This window comes from Pongo abelii, chromosome 9, assembly GCF_028885655.2.
Source record: "Pongo abelii isolate AG06213 chromosome 9, NHGRI_mPonAbe1-v2.0_pri, whole genome shotgun sequence".
Lineage (NCBI taxonomy): Eukaryota > Metazoa > Chordata > Mammalia > Primates > Hominidae > Pongo > Pongo abelii.
Window position 1 is genome coordinate 76,402,176 of NC_071994.2, and position 24,092 is coordinate 76,426,267.

The 24,092-nt window shown below is 38.4% G+C and overlaps 1 protein-coding gene and 1 pseudogene across 3 annotated transcripts in view; one reads left to right on the forward strand and one right to left on the reverse strand.

Annotated features, from left to right (window-relative positions):
• Positions 1–24,092, reverse strand: part of PGM2L1 (phosphoglucomutase 2 like 1) — a 66,381-nt gene that overhangs the window by 19,956 nt on the left and 22,333 nt on the right. For 2 of the 3 annotated variants that reach the window (XM_054523768.1, XM_054523767.2), the window contains 6 exons: positions 23,782–23,900; positions 22,778–22,945; positions 20,084–20,190; positions 19,276–19,360; positions 16,875–16,958; positions 44–237 (listed from right to left, as the gene is read on the reverse strand). In XM_054523768.1, the coding sequence (XP_054379743.1) occupies positions 44–237; positions 16,875–16,958; positions 19,276–19,360; positions 20,084–20,190; positions 22,778–22,900 (593 nt within the window). In that variant the 5' untranslated portion in view covers positions 22,901–22,945; positions 23,782–23,900. 3 annotated transcript variants of the gene reach the window in all.
• On the forward strand, positions 2,397–3,352 carry LOC103891871 (heterogeneous nuclear ribonucleoprotein A1-like; annotated as a pseudogene).

Genomic DNA, 24,092 nt, shown 5'->3' on the forward strand with positions numbered 1-24,092 from the left:
TGTTATTCTGAAGTAGTATTATCTGATATTCTCACTTGGATACCTGTAAAAACAGATCTTTTTCAGATCTTCCATGTATCTCCTGCAAATGTCCTGCAGAGGGTCTCTCTTCAGCGGGCTGGTATCCACTAAATTATCATTCCAGGAACCATTCCAGGGTTCCACACATTCTTCTATACATTTTAGAATTTCTTTATCATGAGGAGACGTGATCTGAGCACCAGTTTCCCAGTAAACCTAGATGATAAGTAAATATAACCATAATTACTTAAAATGCTTGCCAGATCTTTTCTTACCTATAGTAGAGATCTTCAGCTTTATTAAAAAGCATATTAAATTGAGGCCAGGCGCGGTGGCTCACGCCTGTAATCTCAGCACTTTGGGAGGCTGAGGCGGGCAGATCATGAGGTCAGCAGATCGAGACCATCCTGGCTAACGTGGTGAAACCCCGTCTCTACTAAAAATACAAAAAATTAGCCGGGTCTGGTGGCGGGCACCTGTAGTCCCAGCTACTCGGGAGGCTGAGGCAGGAGAACGGCATGAACCCCGGAGGCGGAGCTTGCAGTGAGCTGAGATCGCGCCACTGCACTCCAGCCTGAGCGACAGAGCGAGACTCCGTCTCAAAAAATAAAAATAAAAAATAAAAATAAAAATAAAGCATATCAAATTGATCAAGTAAAAAATGTCAACATAGGAGGACTAATTTAATAAATATTAAAAGATATAGATAGTAATGACTCTACAGGGACTCTTCAATCAAATGATTATATATGATTATATATGATTTTCTTTTAGAAAATTTTCCTTAGTAACATTTTCCTTAGTAACAATATGAGTAAAATACAAGCAGGGCTAATTATTATGATAACATTATAATATGCATATGCCATAGTGTCCAATTATACTCTTAAACCTATACCTATCTACTAAAGATAATCCAAGAAACCACAGAATATTCCCTAAAACTTGATACTATTTAACTTAACATTATAAAGTAGTTATATTATGTGATATAGAAAAAAGTCATCTTTCTATTATAAAGTAGAATTTGTATCATACAAAATATAGTTTATTAACAATTAACGTGTTAATTATCCATATAAATTTCAATGAGCTTTCAGTTTGTCAAGTAGCCTGATCAATAAGACATTAGGAACAGTTACCAAAAAAGCATGAATATGTAATTCTATTAATTTATAGGATTTCAAATTTGGAAGGTTAGAGAATATCTATGGTGACTTCTACCATGTATATGACACAAATCCCCTCTATTGCATCCTGAATGAAGGAAAGAAGAATACATTTGAATCTGAACTATGTACTAATCTCTATGCAAAGAATATGGTTAACCAGATGACCTAAAAACCTGTTCTCTATAAACACCTCAAAATGCTACATAAAACAGAAAAAACATTATCTTAAATGCACAGCATAATTCACAAGAGGAAAGGGACAACTCCAGGCAGTGAGAAAAAAATAATTAAAAAGCAGAATGATAAGCCTGTGGGACTGATATTGTTGTTACCTGGGGTTTGAGAACTGTCCGTTTGTCTGGTTCTTGGATTGTAATGCCCATGTGCAAGGTAGGGAGTTGGAACTGAGACCCCCAAATAAAAATGGCATCCTTGAAGCATTTCACTCTCAGTGAAAATGCAGAATAGAAAAAGTCCTGCCCACTATTATAGAGATCATGAGGAAGCATGTCTCTTCTTGAGTTCTGGGTAATCAAAAAAATTTTCAAATCTAAGGTCTGCACTTCAGTTATTTTAGGATGAGAAACAATAAATTAACACAGAAACTGCCCCCAGTCAGTGAAACCCTTGAGGTTCTAGCAGAATTTTTAAAACAAACAAAAAACCCAGAATGTTTGAAACAAACAAAACTGTTCTGGAGGGATGCTCCCACATTTCAAGCCACAAAAAAGATTCTCTCCGTAAGTCCTGAAAGCTCACGTGAAAATTTATAAAACATAAGAAAAAAAAAATCCTATTCTTTCTCTCTGTCCCCTTCTCCTTGCCTTGTCTATGGACATGATGCCTGGAGGTACAGCAACCACCATGTGATGACCATGCTTGAGGGTAATGCCAGAAAAACTGCAGAGACACAAAGCCTGACATCATGGAGTGACAGAACCATGCCTGTGGCCACCTACCTCTGGACGTTTTGTTACGTGAGAAAAATGAACTCCTATCAGCTTAAGCCGCTTTTGTTGGTTTTACTTAATCTGCACCAGAAAGCATTCCTATCTGATATAGTAACATAAAAATTCATGCAACAAAATGTGTCCAGGAATAAACGTTAAAAAATATGTGAAAAATCTAGTTTAAAAAAACGTTTAGATCAGCTTACTCCTTTCTGCCCGTGGATGCTGCTGAGGAAGCATCATTAAAGTCTCTCTTCCCCCTGCTGTCATGTCTAAGTCAGAGTCTCCTAAAGAGCCTGAACAGCTAAGGAAGCTCTTTATTGGAGGGTTGAGCTTTGAAACAACCGATGAGAGCCTGAGGAGCTATTTTGAGCAATGGGAACGCTCACGAACTGTGTGGTAATGAGAGACCCAAACACCAAGTGCTCCAGGGGCTTTGGGTTTGTCACATATGCCACTGTGGAGGAGGTGGATGCAGCCATGAATGCAGGGCCACACAAGGTGGATGGAAGAGTTGTGGAACCAAAGAGAGCTGTTTCAAGAGAAGATTCTCAAAGACCAGGTGCCCACTTAACTGTGAAAAAGACATTTGTTGGTAGCATTAAAGAAGACACTGAAGAACATCACCTAAGAGATTATTTTGAACAGTATGGAAAAAAAAATGAAGCGACTGTAATCATGACTGACTGAGGCAGTAGCAAGAAAAGGGGCTTTGTCTTTGTAACCTTTGATGACCATGACTCCGTGGATAAGACTGTCATTCAAAAATACCACACTGTGAATGGTCACAACTGTGAAGGTAGGAAAGCCCTGTCAAAGCAAGAAGAGATGGCTAGTGCTTCATCCAGCCAAAGAGGTCGAAGTGGCTCTGGAAATTTTGGTGGTGGTCGTGGAGGTGGTTTTGGTGGGAAGGACAACTTTGGTCGTGGAGGAAACTTCAGTGGTTGTGGTGGCTTTGGTGGCAGCCATGGTGGTGGTGGATATGGTGGCAGTGGGGATGGCTATAACGGATTTGGTAATGATGGAAGCAATTTTGGAGGTGGTGGAAGCTACAATGATTTTGGCAATTACAACAATCAGTCTTCAAATTTTGGACCTGGCCAGGAGTGGTGACTCACGCCTGTAATCCCAGCACTTTGGGAGGCTGAGGTGGGTGGATCTCCTGAGGTCAGGAGTTTGAGAGCAGCCTGGCCAATGTGACAAAACCCCGTCTCTACTAAAAATACAAAAATTAGCCAGGCGTGGTGGCATACACCTGTAGTCCCAGCTACTCGGGAGGCTGCGGCAGAAGAATTGCTTGAACCTGGGAGGCGGAGTTTGCAGTGAGCCGAGCTCTCGCCACTGCATTCCAGCCTGGGCAACAGAATTAGATTCCATCTCAAAAAAAAAAAAAAAAAAAAAAAAAAAAAAAGCATTTGGACCCATAAAGGGAAGAAACTTTGGAGGCAGAAGCTCTGGCCCCTGTGGTGGTGGAGGCCAATACTTTACTAATTATGAAACCAAGGTGGCTATGGTGGTTCCAATAGCAGCAGTAGCTATGGCAGCAGCAGCAGATTTTAATTACTGACAGGAAACAAAGCTTAGCATGAGAGGACAGCCAGAGAAGTAACAGGGAAGCTATAGGTTACAACAGATCTGTGAACTCAGCCAAGCACAGTGGTGGTGGGGCCTAGCTGCGACAAAGAAGACATATTTTAGACAAATAATCATGTGTATGGGCAAAAAACTCGAGGACTGTATTTGTGACAAATTGTATAACAAGTTATTTTAGTTCTTGTTCTGTGGAAAGTGCAAAGCATTCCAACAAAGAGTTTTAATATGGATTTTTTTTTTGCACCCATGCTGTTGATTGCTAAATGTAATAGTCTGATCATGATGCTGAATAAATGTGTCTTTTTTTTTTTTTTTTTTTAAATGTGCTGTGTAAAGTTAGTCTACTCTGAAGCCATCTTGGTAAATTTCCCCAACAGTGTGAAGTTAGAATTCCTTCAAGGTGATGCCAGGTTCTATTTGGAGTTTATGTAGAACTTGCTTGGGTAGAGAAATCATTGTCTGCAGAAACCTTGGTGTAGTTGAACTGATAATCACTGTTGTGACCTGAACTTCACCATTAAAAGGGATTACCCAAGCAAAATCATGGAATTATTGGTTATAAAAATGATTGTTGACACATACTATGCAATGTATCTAAATTGAATAGTGTTACCAGGTAAAATTATAAATGGGAATGAAGCTTGTGTATCATCCATTATCATGTGTAATCAATAAATGATTTAATTATCTTGGAAAAGATGTTTAAGATGCTACTAAAGAATCTAAAAGAAGTCTTGAAAGAATAGAAAGACACACCCTATTCTTGAATAGGGAGACTCAATTATTAAAATATCGAGCCTCTCTAAATTAATATATAAATAAAATATGATACCAATACAAATGCCAAAATAACTTTGTTTTCAAATGGGAAAAAATACCATAATATCATGCATGGAAAAATATCATAAATAAAGTCAAGAAGACTGGGAGGAAATGTCTGCAAAACAGATGGCCAAGAGCTACTTTTTACATATAAAGAGTTCCCATAAATCAATAAGAAACAGCGAAAGAATAATGAACAAATAGTTCAACAGATGCAAAACTATAAAACTCCTAGAAGATATGATGAGAGGAAGTCTAGAGGATCTTGGGTTTGGCAATCACTTTTTTTTTTTTTTCCCAGATGGAGTTTCGCTCTTGTTGCCCAGGCTGGAGTGCAATGGCGCAGTCTCGGCTTACTGCAACCTCCGCCTCCCAGGTTCAAGCGATTCTCCTGCCTCAGACTCCTGAGTAGCTGGGATTACAGGTGCCTGCCACCATGCCCAGCTGATTTTTTTTTTTTTTTTTTTTTGTATTTTTAGTAGAGATGGGGTTTCACCATGTTAACCAGGCTGGTCTCAAACTCCTGACCTCAGGCAATCCACCCGCCTTGGTCTCCCAAAGTGCTGGGATTACAGGTGTGAGCCACCGTGCCCAGCCAGCAATAACTTTTTAGGTACACCACCAAAGGCATGATCCATGAAAGAAAGAATTGATAAGCTGGATTTAAAATGAAAATAAAATTTTCTGCTCTGCCAAAGGCACTGCCAAGTGAATAAAAAGATATGCCAGACTGGGAGAAATATTTATGAAAGATGTATCTGAAAAAGGACTGTTATCCAAAATATATAAAGAATTCTTAAAACTCAACAATAAAAAAGCAAAACAGACACTTCACCAGAAAGAATACACAGATGGTAAAGAAGTGTATGAAAAGATGCTTCACATCATATGTCATCAGAAAAATGGAAATTAAAACAACAATGAGATACTACTGCACACCTATTAGAATGGCCAAAATCCAGAACACTGACAACAGCAAATGCTGGCAAGGATGTGGAACAACAGGAGTTCTCATCATTGCTGGTGGGGATTTAAAATGGTATAGCCACTTTAGAGACAGTTTGGCAGTTTCTTACAAAACTAAACATACTCTTGTCATATGATTCAGCACTCACACTCCTTGATATTTACTGAAAGGAATGAAGACTTACGTCCATACTAAAATGTGCACACAAATATTTATAGCAGCTTTATTCATAACTGCCAAAACTTGGAAGAATCTATGATGTTCTTCAGTAGGTGAATGGAGAAATAAACTGTGGTACCTCCAGACAATGGAATATTCTTCTTCTGTGCTAAAAAAGAAATGAGCTATCCAGCCATGAAAAGACACGGAGGGAATTACTACGTGAAAGAAGTCAATCTAAAAAGGCTATATACTGTATATTCCAACAATATGATACTCTGGAAAAGGCAAAACTATGGAGACAGTAAAAAGATCAGTGTTTGCCAGGGGTTAAAGAGGAGGAATGGATGAACAGGCAGAACACAGAGAATTCCGGAGGCAGTGTAAATACTCTGTATGATACTATAATGGTGGATACGTGTCATTATTCATTTGTCAAAAGCAAAGAATGTACAAATGAAGAATGAACCCTAACATAAACTATGGGCTTTGGGTGATAATGACATGTCAATGTAGGCTCATCATATGTACCACTCTGATGGGGGATGTTGTTAACGCATATGTGGAGACAAGTGGGTGTATGGGAAATCTCTGAACCCTCCACTGAATTTTGCTGTGAATCTAAAACAGCTCTACAAAATAAAGTTTGTTAAAAAAAAAAAATCCTTTAACAGACTTCTCAAGGAAACACAAATATCTTATAAATACATGAAAAGACGCTCAACCTCACTCATAAGACAGGTACAGATTAAAAATAACATTTCCACCCATCTGATTGGCAAAGATTAAAAGCTTTGATAATACAATCATGGAAGATATAGGATAAAGGCCCTCATTTATTGTTGATGAGGTTATTAAATGGTATGACCACCTTGAAAAGGGAATGCAAACTTTCTTTGCATATTCCCTTTGATCCAGAAGTTTCACCTGTAGGCCAGGTGCAGTGGCTGACACCTGTAATCCCAGCATTCTGGGAGGCCGAGGCAGGAGACTCACTTGAGGCCAGGGGTTCAAGACCAGCCTGGCCAACATGGCGAAATCCTGTCTCTACTAAAAATACAAAAATTAGCCAGGCGTGATGGTGCACGCCTGTAGTCCCAGCTACCCAGGAGGCTAAGGCAGAAGAATTGCTTGAACCTGGGAGGCGAAGGTTGCAGTGAGCTGAGATTGTACCACTGCACTCCAGCTTGGGTGACAGAGTGAGGCTCCATCTCAAAAAACAAAAACAAAAACAAAAACAAAAAAATCCAAAAGTTCCACCTCTAAAAATCTATCCTATAGATCAGCAGTGCCCAAAAGAGGTATGTGCACCACAAATGCAAGCCATATATAAAATTTTAAATTTTCTAGTAATCACATTAAAAAATACATAGATGAAATTAATTTTATGAATAAAGCATATATATTCATGCATATATATTCATATCATTCATATGTGTATATATTCATGCCATTCATACATATGTATATCTGCTTCATTCATCTTTAAAAATCTATATAGATGAATCATAATTTATGTAATCAATCCTCTATCGATGAACATTTCATTTGCTTCTGATCTTCTGCTATGTATAAACAGTGCCACAATAAACATTCTTCTACATTCATCTTCTTTTTTTTTTTCTTTTTTGAAACAGAGTTTCACTCTGTAGCCCATGCTGGAGTGCAGTGGTGTGATCACAGCTCACTGCACTCTCTGACAGAGGAGCCCTCTCTACTTCTGAGCTCTCCAAAAAATACAATGTCACATATACAAATATATACATATACATACACACACACACACACACACATATTTTTTTCTTAATATACAAGCACAAGGTTAAAATATACATATTGACTATATATACATGTATGTATATATATGTACATCTATATGTGTGTATATATACATGTACATACATATATATATACATACATACACATAGAATGAGAAGAGGGGAAGGGAGAGGGAGAAAGAAAAAGACAGTCTGTAAGACATATTGTTGTGTGCAATCAGCAAGGCACAGAACACTATTATATAGTACCCTACCATTATGGGGAAAAAGATGGAGAAGTGACAAACACATATATATTTATATATATGTGGACTATCCCTGAACGGAAATGAAAACTAGAAACAGTATTTGCTTCTGAGAAACTGTACTAGGGGACAGAGATGGGACAGATACTTTTTACTGTTTAACTTTTTAACCTTGTGCTTACATATTAAGGAAAAAAAATCTTTGAGGTTCCACTATGGCCAAATATGTTCAACAGCAATGAATATCAAGGCAGACTAGGTCTCTCTACCTACGAACTTACATTTAGGGCATGGGGGTGAGGAGGGTCAAATAAATAAGATAATTCATCATAAAGAAACTAGACCTACAGCCTGGGCAACATAGGAAGACCCTGTCTCTATTAAATACAAAAAAATTAGCTGGGTATGATGGCTCATGCCTGTGGTTGGGAGACTGAGGCAGAAGGATTGCTTGAACCTGGAAGGTTGAGGCTGCAGTGAGCTGTGATTGTGCCACTGCACTCCAGCCTTGGTGACAGAGCAAGACCTTGTCTAAAAAAATAAAAATAAAATAAAATAAAAGAAAGAGAAAGAGAAGGAAGGAAGGGAGGGAGGTAGGGAAGGAGGGATGGAGGGAGGGAGGGAAGAAGGAAAAAAAAAAAAAGGCAGGCAAGTGGTACACGCCTATAGCCCCAGCTACTCAAGAGGCTGAGGCTGGAGAATTCCTTGAGTTCAGGGTAGCAGAGGTGGTTCCAAGATGGCCGAATAGGAACAGCTCCAGTCTACAGCTCCCAGCATGACCGACACAGAAGACAGGTGATTTCTGCATTTCCAACTGAGGTACCAGGTTCATCTCACTGGGGCTCATCGGACAGTGGGGGCAGAACAGTGGGTGCAGCCCATCGAGTGTCAGCTGAAGCAGGGTGAGGCATCACCTCACCCGGGAAGCGCAAGGGGTCAGGGAATTCCCTTTCCTGGCAAAGGGAAGGGGTGACAGACGGCACCTGGAAAATCGGGTCACTCCCACCCTAATATTGCACTTTTCCAATGGTCTTAGCAAATGGCACACTAGGAGGTTATATCCCGTGCCTGGTTCGGAGGCTCCCACACCCATGGGGCCTCACTCATTGCTAGCACAGCAGTCTGAGATTGAACTGCAAGGTGGCAGCGAGGCTGGGGGAGGGGCACCCGCCATTGCTGAGGCTTGAGTAGATAAACAAAGTGGCCAGGAAGCTCAAACTGGGTGGAGCTCACCACTGCTCAAGGAGGCCTGCCTGCCTCTGTAGACTCCACCTCTGGGGGCAGGGCATAGCCAAACAAAAGGCAGCAGAAACTTCTGCAGACTTAAATGTCCCTGCCTGACAGCTTGGAAGACATCAGTGGTTCTCCCAGCACAGAGTTTGAGATCTGAGAACGGACAGACTGCCTCCTCAAGTGGGTTCCTGACCCCCGAGTAGCCCAGCTGGGAGGCACCCCCAGTAGGGGCAGACTGACACCTCACACAGCCGGGTACCCCTCTGAGACGAAGCTTCTAGAGGAACAATCAGGCAGGAACATTTGCTGTTCAGCAATATTCGCTGTCCTGCAGCCTCTGCTGCTGATACCCAGGCAAACACGGTCTGGAGTGGACCTCCAGCAAACTCCAACAGACCTGCAGCTGAGGGTCCTGACTGTTATACGGAAAACTAACAAACAGAAAGGACATCCACACCAAAACCCGATCTGTACGTCACATCATCAAAGACCAAAGGTAGATAAAACCACAAATATGGGGAAGAAACAGAGCAGAAAAGCTGAAAATTCTACAAATCAGAGCACCTCTCCCCCTGCAAAGGAACGCAGCTCCTTGCCAGCAATGGAACAAAGCTGGACGGAGAAAGAGTTTGATGAGTTGAGAGAAGAAGACTTCAGACCATCAAACTTCTCCAAGCTGAAGGAGGAAGTTCGAACCCAACGCAAAGAAGCTAAAAACCTTGAAAAAAGATTACATGAATGGCTAACTAGAATAACCAGTGTAGTGAAGGCCTTAAATGACCTGATGGAGCTGAAAACCATGGCACGAGAACTACGTGACGAATGCACAAGCTTCAGTAGCCCATTTGATCAACTGGAAGAAAGGGTATCAGTGATGGAAGATCAAAGGAATGAAATGAAGCGAGAAGAGAAGTTTAGAGAAAAAAGGGTAAAAAGAAATGAACAAAGCCTCCAAGAAATATGGGACTATGTGAAAAGACCAAATCTATGTCTGATTGGTGTACCTGAAAGTGACAGGGAGAATGGAACCAAATTGGAAAACACTCTGCAGGATATTATCCAGGAGAACTTCTCCAACCTAGCAAGGCAGGCCAACTTTCAAATTCAGGAAACACAGAGAATGCCACAAAGATACTCCTCAAGAAGAGCAACTCCAAGACACATAATTGTCAGATTCACCAAAGTTGAAATGAAGGAAAAAATGTTAAGGGCAGCCAGAGAGAAAGGTTGGGATACCCACAAAGGGAAACCCATCAGACTAACAGCTGATCTCTTGGCAGAAACTCTACAAGCCAGAAGAGAGTGGGGGCCAGTATTCAACATTCTTAAAGAAAAGAATTTTCAACCCAGAATTTCATATCCAGACAAACTGAGCTTCATAAGTGAAGGAGAAATAAAATCCTTTACAGACAAGCAAATGCTGAGAGATTTTGCCACCACCAGGTCTGCCCTAAAAGAGCTCCTGGAGGAAGCACTAAACATGGAAAGGAACAACTGGTATCAGCCACTGCAAAAACATGCCAAATTGTAAAGACCATTAATGCTAGGAAGAAACTGCATCAACTAACGAGCAAAATAACCAACTAACATCATAATGACAGGATCAAATTCACACATAACAATATTAACCTTAAATGTAAATGGGCTAAATGCTCCAATTAAAAGACACAGACTGGCAAATTGGATAAAGAGTCAAGACCCATCAGTGTGCTGTATTCAGGAGACCCATCTCACGTGCAGATAGACACATAGGCTCAAAATAAAGGGATGGAGGAAGATCTACCAAGCAAACGGAGAACAAAAAAAGGCAGGGTTTGCAATCCTAGTCTCTGATAAAACAGACTTTAAACCAACAAAGATCAAAAGAGACAAAGAAGGCCATTACATAATGGTAAAGGGATCAATTCAACTAGAAGAGCTAACTACCATAAATATATTTGCACCCAATACAGGAGCACCCAGATTCATAAAGCAAGTCCTTAGAGATCTACAAAGAGACTTGGACTCCCACACAATAATAATGGGAGACTTTAACACCCCACTGTCAACACTAGACAGATCAACGAGACAGAAAGTTAACAAGGATATCCAGGAATTGAACTCAGCTCTGCACCAAGCAGACCTAATAGACATCTACAGAACTCTCCACCCCAAATCAACAGAATATACATTCTTCTCAGCACCACATCGCACTTATTACAAAATTGACCACATAGTTGGAAGTAAAGCACTCCTTGGCAAATGTAAAAGAACAGAAATTATAACAAACTGTCTCTCAGACCACAGTGCAATCAAACTAGAACTCAGGATTAAGAAACTCACTCAAAACCACTCAACTACATGGAAACTGAACAACCTGCTCCTGAATGACTACTGGGTAAATAATGAAATGAAGGCAGAAATAAAGATGTTCTTTGAAACCAATGAGAACAAAGACACAACATACCAGAATCTCTGGGACACATTTAAAACAGTGTGTAGAGGGAAATTTATAGCACTAAATGCCCACAAGAGAAAGCAGGAAAGATCTAAAATTGACACCCTAACATCACAATTAAAAGAACTAGAAAAGCAAGAGCAAACACATTCAAAAGCTAGAAGAAGGCAAGAAATAACTAAGATCAGAGAAGAACTGAAGGAGATAGAGACACAAAAAACCCTTCAAAAAATCAGTGAATCCAGGAGCTGGTTTTTTTGAAAAGATCAACAAAATTGATGGACTGCTAGCAAGACTAATAAAGAAAAAAAGAGAGAAGAATCAAATAGACACAATAAAAAATGATAAAGGGGATATCACCACCGATCCCACAGAAATACAAACTACCATCAGAGAATACTATAAACACCTCTACGCAAATAAACTAGAAGAAATGGATAAATTCCTGGATACATACACCCTCCCAAGACTAAACCAAGAAGAAGCTGAATCCCTGAATAGACCAATAACAGTCTCTGAAATTGAGGCAATAATCAATAGCCTACCAACCAAAAAAAGTCCAGGACCAGATGGATTCACAGCTGAATTCTACCAGAGGTACAAGGAGGAGCTGGTACCATTCCTTCTGAAACTATTCCAATCAATAGAAAAAGAGGGAATCCTCCCTAACTCATTTGATGAGGCCAGCATCATCCTGATACCAAAGCCTGGCAGAGACACAACAAAAAAAAGAGAATTTTAGACCAATATCCCTGATGAACATTGATGCAAAAATCCTCAATAAAATACTGGCAAACCGAATCGAGCAGCACATCAAAAAGATTATCCACCATGATCAAGCTGGCTTCATCCCTGGGATATAAGGCTGGTTCAACATATGCAAATCAATAAACGTAATCCAGCATACAAAGAGAATCAAAGACAAAAACCACATGATTATCTCAATAGATGCAGAAAAGGCCTTTGACAAAATTCAACAACCCTTCATGCTAAAAACTCTCAATAAATTAGGTATTGATGGGACGTATCTCAAAATAATAAGAGCTATTTATGACAAACCCATAGCCAATATCATACTGAATGGGCAAAACCTGGAAGCATTCCCTTTGAAAACTGGCACAAGACAGGAATACCCTCTCTCACCACTCCTATTCAACGTAGTGTTGGAAGTTCTGGCCAGGGCAATCAGACAGGAGAAAGAAATAAAGGGTATTCAATTAGGAAAAGAGGAAGTCAAATTGTCCCTGTTTGCATATTTAGAAAACCCCATCATCTCAGCCCAAAATCTCCTTAAGCTGATAAGCAACTTCAGCAAAGTCTCAGGATACAAAATCAATGTGGAAAAATCACAAGCATTCTTATACATCAATAACAGACAAACAGAGAGCCAAATCATGAGTGAACTCCCATTCACAATGGCTTCAAAGAGAATAAAATACCTAGGAATCCAACTTACAAGGGATGTGAAGGACCTCTTCAAGGAGAACTACAAACCACTGCTCAAGGAAATAAAAGAGGACAAAAACAAATGGAAGAACATTCCATGCTCATGGATAGGAAGAATCAATATTGTGAAAATGGCCATATCGCCCAAGGTAATTTATAGATTCAATGCCATCCCCATCAAGCTACCAATGACTTTCTTCACAGAATTGGAAAAAACTACTTTAAAGTTTGTATGGAACCAAAAAAGAGTCCACATTGCCAAGTCAATCCTAAGCCAAAAGAACAAAGCTGGAGGCATCATGCTACCTGACTTCAAACTATACTACAAGGCTACAGTAACCAAAACAACATGGTACTGGTACCAAAACAGAGATATAGACCAATGGAACAGAACAGAGGCTTCAGAAATAATACTACACATCTACAACCATCTGATCTTTGACAAACCTGACAGAAACAAGAAGTGGGGAAAGGATTCCCTATTTAATAAATGGTGCTGGGAAAACTGGCTAGCCATATGTAGAAAGCTGAAACTGGATCCCTTCCTTACACCTTATACAAAAATTAATTCAAGATGGATTAAAGACTTAAATGTTAGACCTAAAACCATAAAAACCCTAGAAGAAAACCTAAGCAATAGCATTCAGGACATAGGCATGGGCAAGGACTTCATGTCTAAAACACCAAAAGCAATGGCAACAAAAGCCAAAACTGACAAATGGGATCTAATTAAACTAAAGAGCTTCTGCACAGCAAAAGAAACTACCATCAGAGTGAACAGGCAACCTACAGAATGGGAGAAAATTTTTGCAACCTACTCATCTGACAAAGGGCTAATATCCAGAATCTACAAAGAACTCAAACAAATTTACAAGAAAAAAACAACACCATCAAAAAGTGGGCAAAAGATATGAACAGACACTTCTCAAAAGAAGACATTTATGCAGCCAAAAAACACACGAAAAAATGCTCATCATCACTGGCCATCAGAGAAATGCAAATCAAAACCACAATGAGATACCATCTCACACCAATTAGAATGGCGATCATTAAAAAGTCAGGAAACAACAGGTACTGGAGAGGATGTGGAGAAAGTGGAACACTTTTACACTGTTGGTGGGACTGTAAACTAGTTCAACCATTGTGGAAGATAGTGTGGCGATTCCTCAAGGATCTAGAACTAGAAATATCATTTGACCCAGCCATCCCATTACTGGGTATATACCCAAAGGATTATAAATCATGCTGTTATAAAGGCACATGCTGCTATAAAGGCACATGTATGTTTATTGTGGCACTACTCACAATAGCAAAGACTTGGAACCAACCCAAATGTCCATCAATGATAGACTGGATTAAGAAGATGTGGCACATATATACCATGGAATACTATGCAGCCAGAAAAAAGGAAGAGTTCATGTCCTTTGTAGGGACATGGATGAAGCTGGAAACCATCATTCTCAGCAAACTATCGCAAGAACAAAAAACCAAACACCGCATGTTCTCACTCATAGGTGGGAATTGAACAATGAGAACACTTGGACACAGGAAGGGGAACATCACACACTGGGGCCTGTTGTGGGGTGGGGGGATGCGGGAGGGAAAGCATTTGGAGATATACCCAATGTAAATGACGAGTTAATGGGTGCAGCACACCAACATGGCACAAGTATACATATGTAACAAACCTGCACGTTGTGCACATGTACCCTAGAACTTAAAGTATTAAAAAAAAAAAAAAAAAGAATCCCTTGAGTTCAGGAGTTTGAGGCTACAGTGATCATACCACTGCACTCCAGCCTGGGCAACAAAGTGAGACCCCCATCTCTTAAAAAAAAAAAGGAAGAAGCAGTGATAAGTTCTGTGAAAGAAATAAAATGGCAAGAAAGAGTCACTGATGGAAGCCATTTTAGATAAGGTAGCCAGGGAAGATCCTTCAAGGAAGCACTATCCGAGTAGGAACCCAAAGGATAAAAATAAGCAAGTTGGCAAGATTTGGGGAAGAGCAATCCAAGCAGACGACCAAAAAAATTACAAAGTCTCAGAGGTGGGAAAGGGCTTGCTATGTTGGAGGAGCTGGAGAACAGAAGGGAGCAGCGGTATGACTGGAATGCAGTGAGCGCAGGAAGGGAAGGAATGAAGAAACAGGCATGAGGCAGATTATGCAGACTTATAAGCTCCAAGGCAAGGGGGTTGGATTTTATCAAAAGAATAAGAAGCCACTGAAGAACTTTAAGCAGGAAAGTTCATATTCTAAGAGATCATCTGTCTGCTTTGTGGAGAATGGATTGCAGGGAGAACAATGGAAGCAGGGAAGAGACCAGTTAGGATGCTTTGGTTCAGATAGAAGACAACAATGGTTTAGAATGGTGATTGGTAGAGGATATGGGCAGAGGTAAGCGTATTCAACCTCTGTTTTAGACATAGCATCTGTAGAACCTGTTAGTAGATAAAATGTTAGGGAAAGGAAGTAATCAAAAATGATCCTTGGTTTTTGTTTGGGTGGGTGGTAATGTTAATTTACAGAGATAACAGACTGAAGGAGGACTACTCTTAGGTGTATATGTTGTGGGGGAATCAAGAACTCTGTTCTAGAGACACTAATTTTGAGGTGTCTGTTAGACATCCCAATGTATCAAGTAGGCAGTTGGCTATGTAGTCAGATGATCAGAGAAGAGATGTGGGTTCTTGGCTTTCTTTGACAGTGGACCTATAATTCCTTGCACTCTTTTGTCTCTTTGGTTTTTATGACACCAATCTCGTTTAGTCTTTCAAAAGAAGACAACAATGGTTCAGAATGGTGATGGTAGAGGATATGATACGGGCAGAGGTAAACATATTCAACCTCTATTTTAGACATAGAATTTGTAGAAGACTCTCCTAACTCCAGCTTCTCTTCTTCCCTTCCTTTAAAGTTAATATTCCCTAGGGATCCATTCTTGACCTTTTTCCTTTCTGCTCTATACTTTCTCTGGGCTACTGATGCAAGTAAAGGATGTCCAAATAATCTTATATGCTCTAATATGTGTGGTGACGTACAACTCTATAACTTAAGTCCACATTTCTCCCCTGAGCTACAAGTCCATATATCTAACTACCTATAGGACATTGCTACCTGGTTGACCCAAACACCTTGAACTTAATATGTCCCAAACTGAATTAATCATGCTTCTCCTCTGTCCCTATGAATGGTAACACTATTCTTCACTTAGCTGGCCAGGGCCAAAATCTTAGATTAGCATTTAAATCTTTCTGCCAGTAAAACAGAGCTCGGTATGTTTGCAGTCCTCCAACATAAGAAGAAAAACAAATACAAGAACGCAGGCTTATCACCCACCCAGAAGCCCCAAATGGTGATTCAATACTGTGCTGTGTTCTTCTATTTCCCCTCCAGAGCCACTTTTCACTCTTCTCCATTCTGCTTTCTGCCACAGAGGCTGACCCATCAAGTGGAATCCTGTGGCCAAGAAGCAGCTCCAGCAGAAAGTCGGAGAGAGAGGAGAGTGAGGATAAGGTACTACTCCTCTGGTTCTGTTGTTGAAAACTCCGATTCATTTTTCAAGTACTTGCTGCAATGTGACTTTATGAAATGGTAGAGAGGATGGATTTAGGAAGGGATAGAGAAATCAAGGACAATTAGGAATAAAAGAACTAAAGAAGACATTTTTGTAATTGTACACATTGAGAAGTAATAAATACCATTAGGGATACACATTCTTTGAGGACCAGCCTCAGTGTCTTTAACTTTCTGTTCCCAATGTCTAGCTCTGCTCTCCAGTATAGAAAACATACTCAGCACATATTATTTGAATTAAAAAGATGAACTATAAGATAAGCAAAGGTCAGGAGTCCAAGGTTTACCTTGTATCCATTGTCTTCCTTGCGGTTGTGAGAGGGATACACAACCTTTGAGGACCAGCCTCAGTGTTTTTAACTTTCTGTTCCCAATGTCTAGCTCTGCTCTCCAGTATAGAAAACATACTCAGCACATATTATTTGAATAAAAAAGATGAACTATAAGATAAGCAAAGGTCAGGAGTCCAAGGTTTACCTTGTATCCATTGTCTTCCTTGCGGTTGTGAGAGGCAGTAATCATCACACCTGCAACTGCTTTGAGCTTCTGAACTGCATATGGCTGAAAAATAAATAACACCATAATTCCATTTTGCTTCCTAGCTATTTACACATATGAGAATAACTTTGATTAAATAACAGGAAAAGCATTATAGTATGATATTGCTTTTGTTGATACCCTCTTTATTTTCTATTTACTTGATTTTTCCTCATACCTTTATTATAAGATTTCCTTCCTTTTACTTTTTTGGATTTCTTTTGTTTTAGCACAAACATGTTAAGTGAAAGCCAACTCATTATTTTAAAATCTTTTTTTCCTTACATATTCATTAAGGCTATACATTTCCCTCTAAGTAGGGCTTTAGTTATATCCCATAATTTTTGCTATGTATTATTTTCATTATTGCTCACTTTTAAATACCTACAGGCAGTCCTTGCTTTGCTCAGTTCCTATACACAAATTACTGATACTATGCTTTTGTTAAAATAGCTCCAGTCTCCCAACAACACGTTCAAATTTCAGTTACCATGGCAATATTAATCATAACTGCCTCAAGTACACACTTGGCTTCTAACTCTTTAGTCCACACATCCCTACATTTATAACAGAGCCACATCATGATGAGTAATCAATCATATCACTCTTTAAAAGGGTATCAGTGATTGGTCACTGAGCATCTGTTACTTAGCGCTCACACAAACTGCAAAACATGTGGCTCTATTGCCTCCTTTTCTCCCAATAATAGACCCACATGACAGTGTACAAAAATGGATAATGGAAAGTGGGAATTGGCCAACAAAGGTGAAAGTGCAGCAAAGAAACAAAAAGGAGTAATAATAGAAGGAAATTTGAATTAAACATAAATGGAGTTATAGAAAAAACAAGTGGGAATGCTGACACTGCTGCCATTCGAGAGACTTTAGACATACTACCAGGGAAGTGTAGTGAAGGGGAACACATGGATTAAACGAGGAACGAGGCTGTGATGAGAAGGATGAAGATGTCCCAGAGGAAGTGACACCAACAAAAAAACCTTCACATTAAAGGAACTTCCAGAGATATTTCACGACATTGAAATTAACAAAGGATAAGATGCTGGAAGTGAATCCAAACTCAGAAAGGTATATTAACAATTTGCCAAGGCACAGAAAAGATGCTTGCTTGTAATATAAATAAATTATAACCACAAGAAGCAAGCTCTGTTTATTTCCTGATAAGTTTTATTAATTTATTTATTTATTGAGATGGAGTCTTGCTCTGCTGTCCAGGCTGAAGTTCAGCGGCGGAATCTCAGCTCACTGCAATCTCTGCCTCTCAGGTTCAAGCAATTCTTGTGCCTCAGCCTCCTGAGTAGCTGGGATTACAGGCGTGCACCACCACACCTGGCTAATTTTTGTATTTTTAGTAGAGATGGGGTTTCGCTGTGTTGGTCAGGCTGGTCTCGAACTCCTGACCTCAGGTGATCCACACACCTTGGCCTCCCAAAGTGCTGGGATTACAGGCATGAGACATTGCCCCTGGCCTCCTGATAAGTTCTTTTTACAAAGAAATAAAGTACTTTAGTTATCAATGTTTCTTAATGTTTTAAATTACAGTGTACTAAATAAACATTCGTTTTATCATTGTTTTTTCTTTTCCCTATACATTTTTAACCAAGAGTAAGAGTGTTTTTAATGTTTTGGCAAAAAAAAAAATGTTAAAGGTCATGGAACAGTCATAATTTTTCTCATTGATGATTAAGATCACTTGGCATGGTTTTGGCTTGTACAGCTGTCTTTATAGCCCCCACGCTCCGTGCAAAGCAAGGACTGTCATTGCTAATCTGCATTATGTTATCTTCCTTAATCCATGAATAGTTTATGAATGTGTTTTTAAAATTCCAAACCGGGGAGGATTTATGGGCTTTTTTATTTCTGATTTTATTGCATTGGGGTCCAGGTATATGGCTTGATAAGCAGTTCTTTGGCATTTGCTGAGACTGTGATTCTGCTTAATAATAATGTAAATCCTACTGTCACTCAATAGAGAATTTTTACACACATACACACACCCACACCCAGATCAAGCCTGTTAACAATGTGTTCAAATCTATCCTTCATCATTTTTGTCTGCCCAATGAATCAATTTCTGAAAGAAGATATTAACATATTCCACTATAACAGTAGACTTGTCAACTTTTATAGATCAAGTTCTTAGCTAAGTTTAACAAATGTCTGTTGAATGAAAATAAACTCAAAGCAAAATTTCTTTTCCTTCCACTGGTCCCTTATATTACTCAATACAGAACTACATGCACAAAAAAGATTTAAATCCTAGTTGATTTAAGAAATGTTTTCAAGAGCAGCAAGCTATATGATCACCAACACAACACACTTACTACAAAAGGTGTAGGAACATATCTTGAAAAAAGGTACACAGGAACATCTTTGGCCAGCAAGACTGCAGCAGTGAGTTTAGCAAGCCTAAAAAAAGAGAGATTTCACTTAGTCCTTCGCCTACCATACTTTTTAAAAACCAACCTTCCACATAAATGTTTCATATTATAATTAGTCTGAATAAATAGTATCCTAATATATCACTTTCTTATAATCACGGATTATTTAAACTTCATGCCCTAATTGGAAAATTTTAAATAAATGTTATTTTTAAAAGAAGAGTTTAACAACTAACATAATTGATATTTCAATTTCCTCTTTTTCCCTCATTCATCTTTTGATGGCTCTTTTACTAAGAAATAAAATCTGCAAAAGGCAAAAATAATGGAAAAAATGATATAAGAGACTTTGATAAACTCAATATGCATTATTACCCCCGAAGAAAGATATCACTACATGATTGTCTATTTATAAAAACACCCTAAAACTAATCTAATAGGCATATAATGAGAATATAAGCTACATAATTACTACTACCCGGTGCCTTAGCCAAAATATTAAAGTTATAAGCTATGATGTCATTCTAAATATGAACTCTAAATATTTTAAATTTTTACTTCTTTCTGTAAAATCTAAAGCTTTTCTTTGAGACACTTTTTCTTCTGTTTCAGCTCTAAAGTAAATATTAGCATGTGACCACATTTCTATCTGACAGTCTACTGTTTCAGAAATCCTACTACTGGACAAAAAAATGTTTTAAATATGTTTTATTCTATTTCAACTTAATCTTTGAAACAATTAACTTTGTACCTCTGGCTGCTGCAGCTGCTAGTTACTTGACCCCGAGTGTCATACCCAACCACAAAGCCTCTCTGCTTGAAGTCTGAGAAACATCTCTCAAGGTATTTGTACATCCCCTGAAGCAAATAAACACAAAAGATTAGTCCTAATGGATGCCTGCATTTCATATGACTCAGAATCTCTTATTTTTATGTTTGCTGTGCAGCTGACTGGCTCCTAGGGAAGTGGCTTCTGCCTTTATGCCCATGTTTACCAGTGTGGGAGCAATACTGTTCAATCCAGAAATGTAAGATGACAAATATGTCCTGGATTTTCAGACACATTTAATACCATGGAAATACCGATTTAGTAACCACTACTAAACCACTAAATCCAATACAATAAGTAAAACATTAGGAAAAGAAGAAGAAACATGAGCGTCAATAAGCTAAAAAAAAAAAAAGATTAGAAGAGCCAACATAAATTGTTTCTTGTCTGAAGGCTCTAGAAAACAGAATTTTAATTGTCTTAAGTCCTTGCTAGATCATATGATTGAAGTTAACGAAAAGATTTGACCTATTTATGATGTAAACATTTTTAATCAGCAACACACTTCTTCAGGAACATTTCTTATGATGGTTGATCCCATTTGTAATTCTTTGGTTTTAAAATCTCACAGAAAAATAATACCATAGACTAGGAAAATTTGCAGTCATGGATGACAAAATAATGAAATAAAGTATTTCATACTGAAAACATCACAATGACAAACTAAAACCATTTAACTATCTTATGAATTGTTAACTTTAATAGATAATATCTAAAAATAACATTTTAACATTTTATATTATTACAGTCCTTTAAAATTAGTTCCACATAAAAGATGGGACATGTAATCCTAACACCCTGAAAAGAAACAAACGCAGATACCATTTCTAATTTGGTCTCTTTCAATATTTCTTTTAAGAATAGGAGACAATAAGATTAAAGCTCCATGTAATGTCATGCCTAAGGCCATTCATTCAACTAAAACTAAGTTATACTGATTTATTGAAGACCTATTATATGGCAGGCACTGCTAAATAAGTATGTGGTAGCATCAAACAAAGCCCCAGTGACTTCTGGTGCCTGAGTCTCTCAAGTACAATTAATTTTCCCAACCTGTAAGCTATGAGTGAGTGCATGCTTAGTATATCAGCTAGATTCAACAACTTATTTCTAATGATGATACTATCCTAAAACCTCATAGACCCTCATATTAATCTCTGCTATCAGAATGCATCTTATTTCCCTATATGTATTCGGTTGGTGGAAAAGTAATTGTAGTTTTTGCCGTTAAAAAAAATGACCAAAACCTCAATTACTTTTGCACCAACCTAATAGAGTCTGAAAAGGGCTAGGGCTTAAGAATCAGATTCCATCCGGCTTTTCCACTTCACACCATGGAATCCCATATCCAGTGAAAATGTGCACTTCTGTAGAAATTGCTTTTCAAACACCTCCCCCACCCCTTTTTGTAAAGTCAAGAAATCTTCACTTCGAATGAAAGCATATGAAGAGACTAAATGTATAAGAAAAGAATGAACTAAAGCATCTCTGGTTGAGGAATAGGGGGAGGGGTGGGTGAGGAAGGAGGGCAGGTATCCTACCTATGCAACCATCCTGTCATTCCTTCTCTCCTACCCCTGCATTAGGCCTTGGCTTTAGAGAATTCTCTCAGAATAAGATTAAAGATGATTTACTGTTTGGGAATATCAATTGGAATTATGTCTACTGAACAATTCTCTAGCCCAGAACTATTTTTAGTATAAGCTAAATACATTATTGGCCTCAAAAGTATAGTTATTTGAAACAGGATGATTCACTGCAAAGAGAAGCAATTTGTTTCTAGAGTGAGCTGCATAACAATGGAGAGAAGTAAAACAAATTGTATCATATTACACAACTAATATTAACTCTCATGTGGATATAGAAAACCACATAAAGAATATGTGATAAAGGAAAATATTTTCAAATAAATTTTCCAAATACTCTGGTTAACCTTTATAAATGGCCATATGCCAAAATGAGTAATTATTTTCTTCTATCTAAGTTTGTTTCTTTGTATTAATTGGATATGCTAATATACATTTCTTGGTTTCAAATGCAAAGCAACATTGTTAAGAAGTTGACAATGGCAACCAAAATAACTCTTAATCAGAAAGTCAGTCTGTGACCATGAAGATACATAAATGACTTCTAAAATCTTGGGCAAGACTAAAGGTCAGAATTGAGTCTACAGTTTTTACTTACATAACAGTAACTTCTGGGAAATAAAGTTTTGTGTGTGTATGCATTTAGAATGGCATTACCTAATTTATAAAGCCAAAAAAAAAAAAAAACCAGACTGAGAAAAAGTACACTTTTTTTTTTGAGACGGAGTCTCGCTCTGTTGCCAGGCTGGAATGCAGTGGCGCGATCTCGGCTCACTGAAACCTCCAACTCCCAGGTTCAAGCGATTCTCCTGCCTCAGCCTCCCGGGTAGCTGGGACTACAGGCACACGCCATCATGCCCACCTAATTTTTGTATTTTTAGTAGAGACGGGGTTTCACCATGTTGGCCAGGATGATCTCGATCTCTTGACCTCGTGATCCGCCCTCCTCAGCCTCCCAAACTGCTGGGATTACAGGCATGAGCCACCATGTCCAGTCAAAAGTACACTCTTAATACTTTATAATACTTACCTGTGTTGACTGTATTACTGTAAGGTCATTAATATAGCAAAACCCTGCCCCCATGGCAGAACGAAGTCCTGCAGTCCCAAAAGTCATTCGGCAACAAAGACGATCTCGCAGCTCCTTATTCATCCCATTCCGTAACAGGTTTTCAATCTGCTCTTTTGTTTTGGGATTCTATAAAAAAGAAGTATTAAAACTTAACCAGGAATCCAAGCAGAGTCCTAATATTAAGCCCTTCTGAGGGGTCAATATGTACATATCACAAGGTTCAACATTCAATATAAATTCCACAGTGCTACTTCTTTGTATGTATAATAAAATAATACCTGCCATTCACTGAGTCCCCAAAGGAGAAAGGGCCTGTTGAGGGTGATTTATATATCTTTTAATTTTATAGTATTTGTATAGCATATCAAAGAATGTTCTTTTAAAATAATTGATATTTAAGAGCTTTGAATCCAAAATAAACCTCTTAGTAAAAAACGACATCAATTAAGTTAGAGTCTATGTTAGGTTTCAATCATAGTTCACTGTAACCTCAAACTCCTGGGCTCAAGTGATCTAGCCTCAGCCTCTTGAGTAGCTGGGACTACAGGCATGTGCAACTACGCCTGGCTAATACATTAAGTTTTAAGAGAAATAGAGACACTACTGGATAAATACCATCAAAACATGCTTACCAGTTACCCACCTAGACCTCTGCATTCAAAATGAATTCTACTCCTTAAAAATCACAGAAAACGATTCAATTTATCTATGGCACAAGTTGACCATAAAAACGTTTCATGTGTTAAGTGTGAACTTAATTAAGAATGAGAATACAAATTCATTCCAAACACGGTTTGTGAGGCAGGGCATGCCAACATCTATATTTGGGATTCCGTATTTCATTGTCATGTACTTTAACTTATTTTCATAAATCTCAAGAATACCTGTCACTGAAAATGGTGCTTCACAAAAGAATATCAAATTTCAAATAGAAATGCATTTATAATAACAGTAAGACTTACATGGAATTTTCCAGTATTTTCTTTTTGGAAAAGTCAAACATTAAGGAAATAAGATGAAACATAACTTCTCTCTTCAAGATTAATATGAATTGAGTCCATTCTATTTACTTCTTCAACATCTATAGTATATACAATGATAATGAATATTCAGAATAATAAACCAGTGCACATAAAAGGTGCTAAATATTACAGTATATTTGTCCTTAGAAATACATAAAAACATATTAATATACAATTTAAACAAAATGGTTTTCTGGTTATAGTAGAAATTAAAGTAACCAGAGTACATGGCCAAACTAATGATAAGCTGA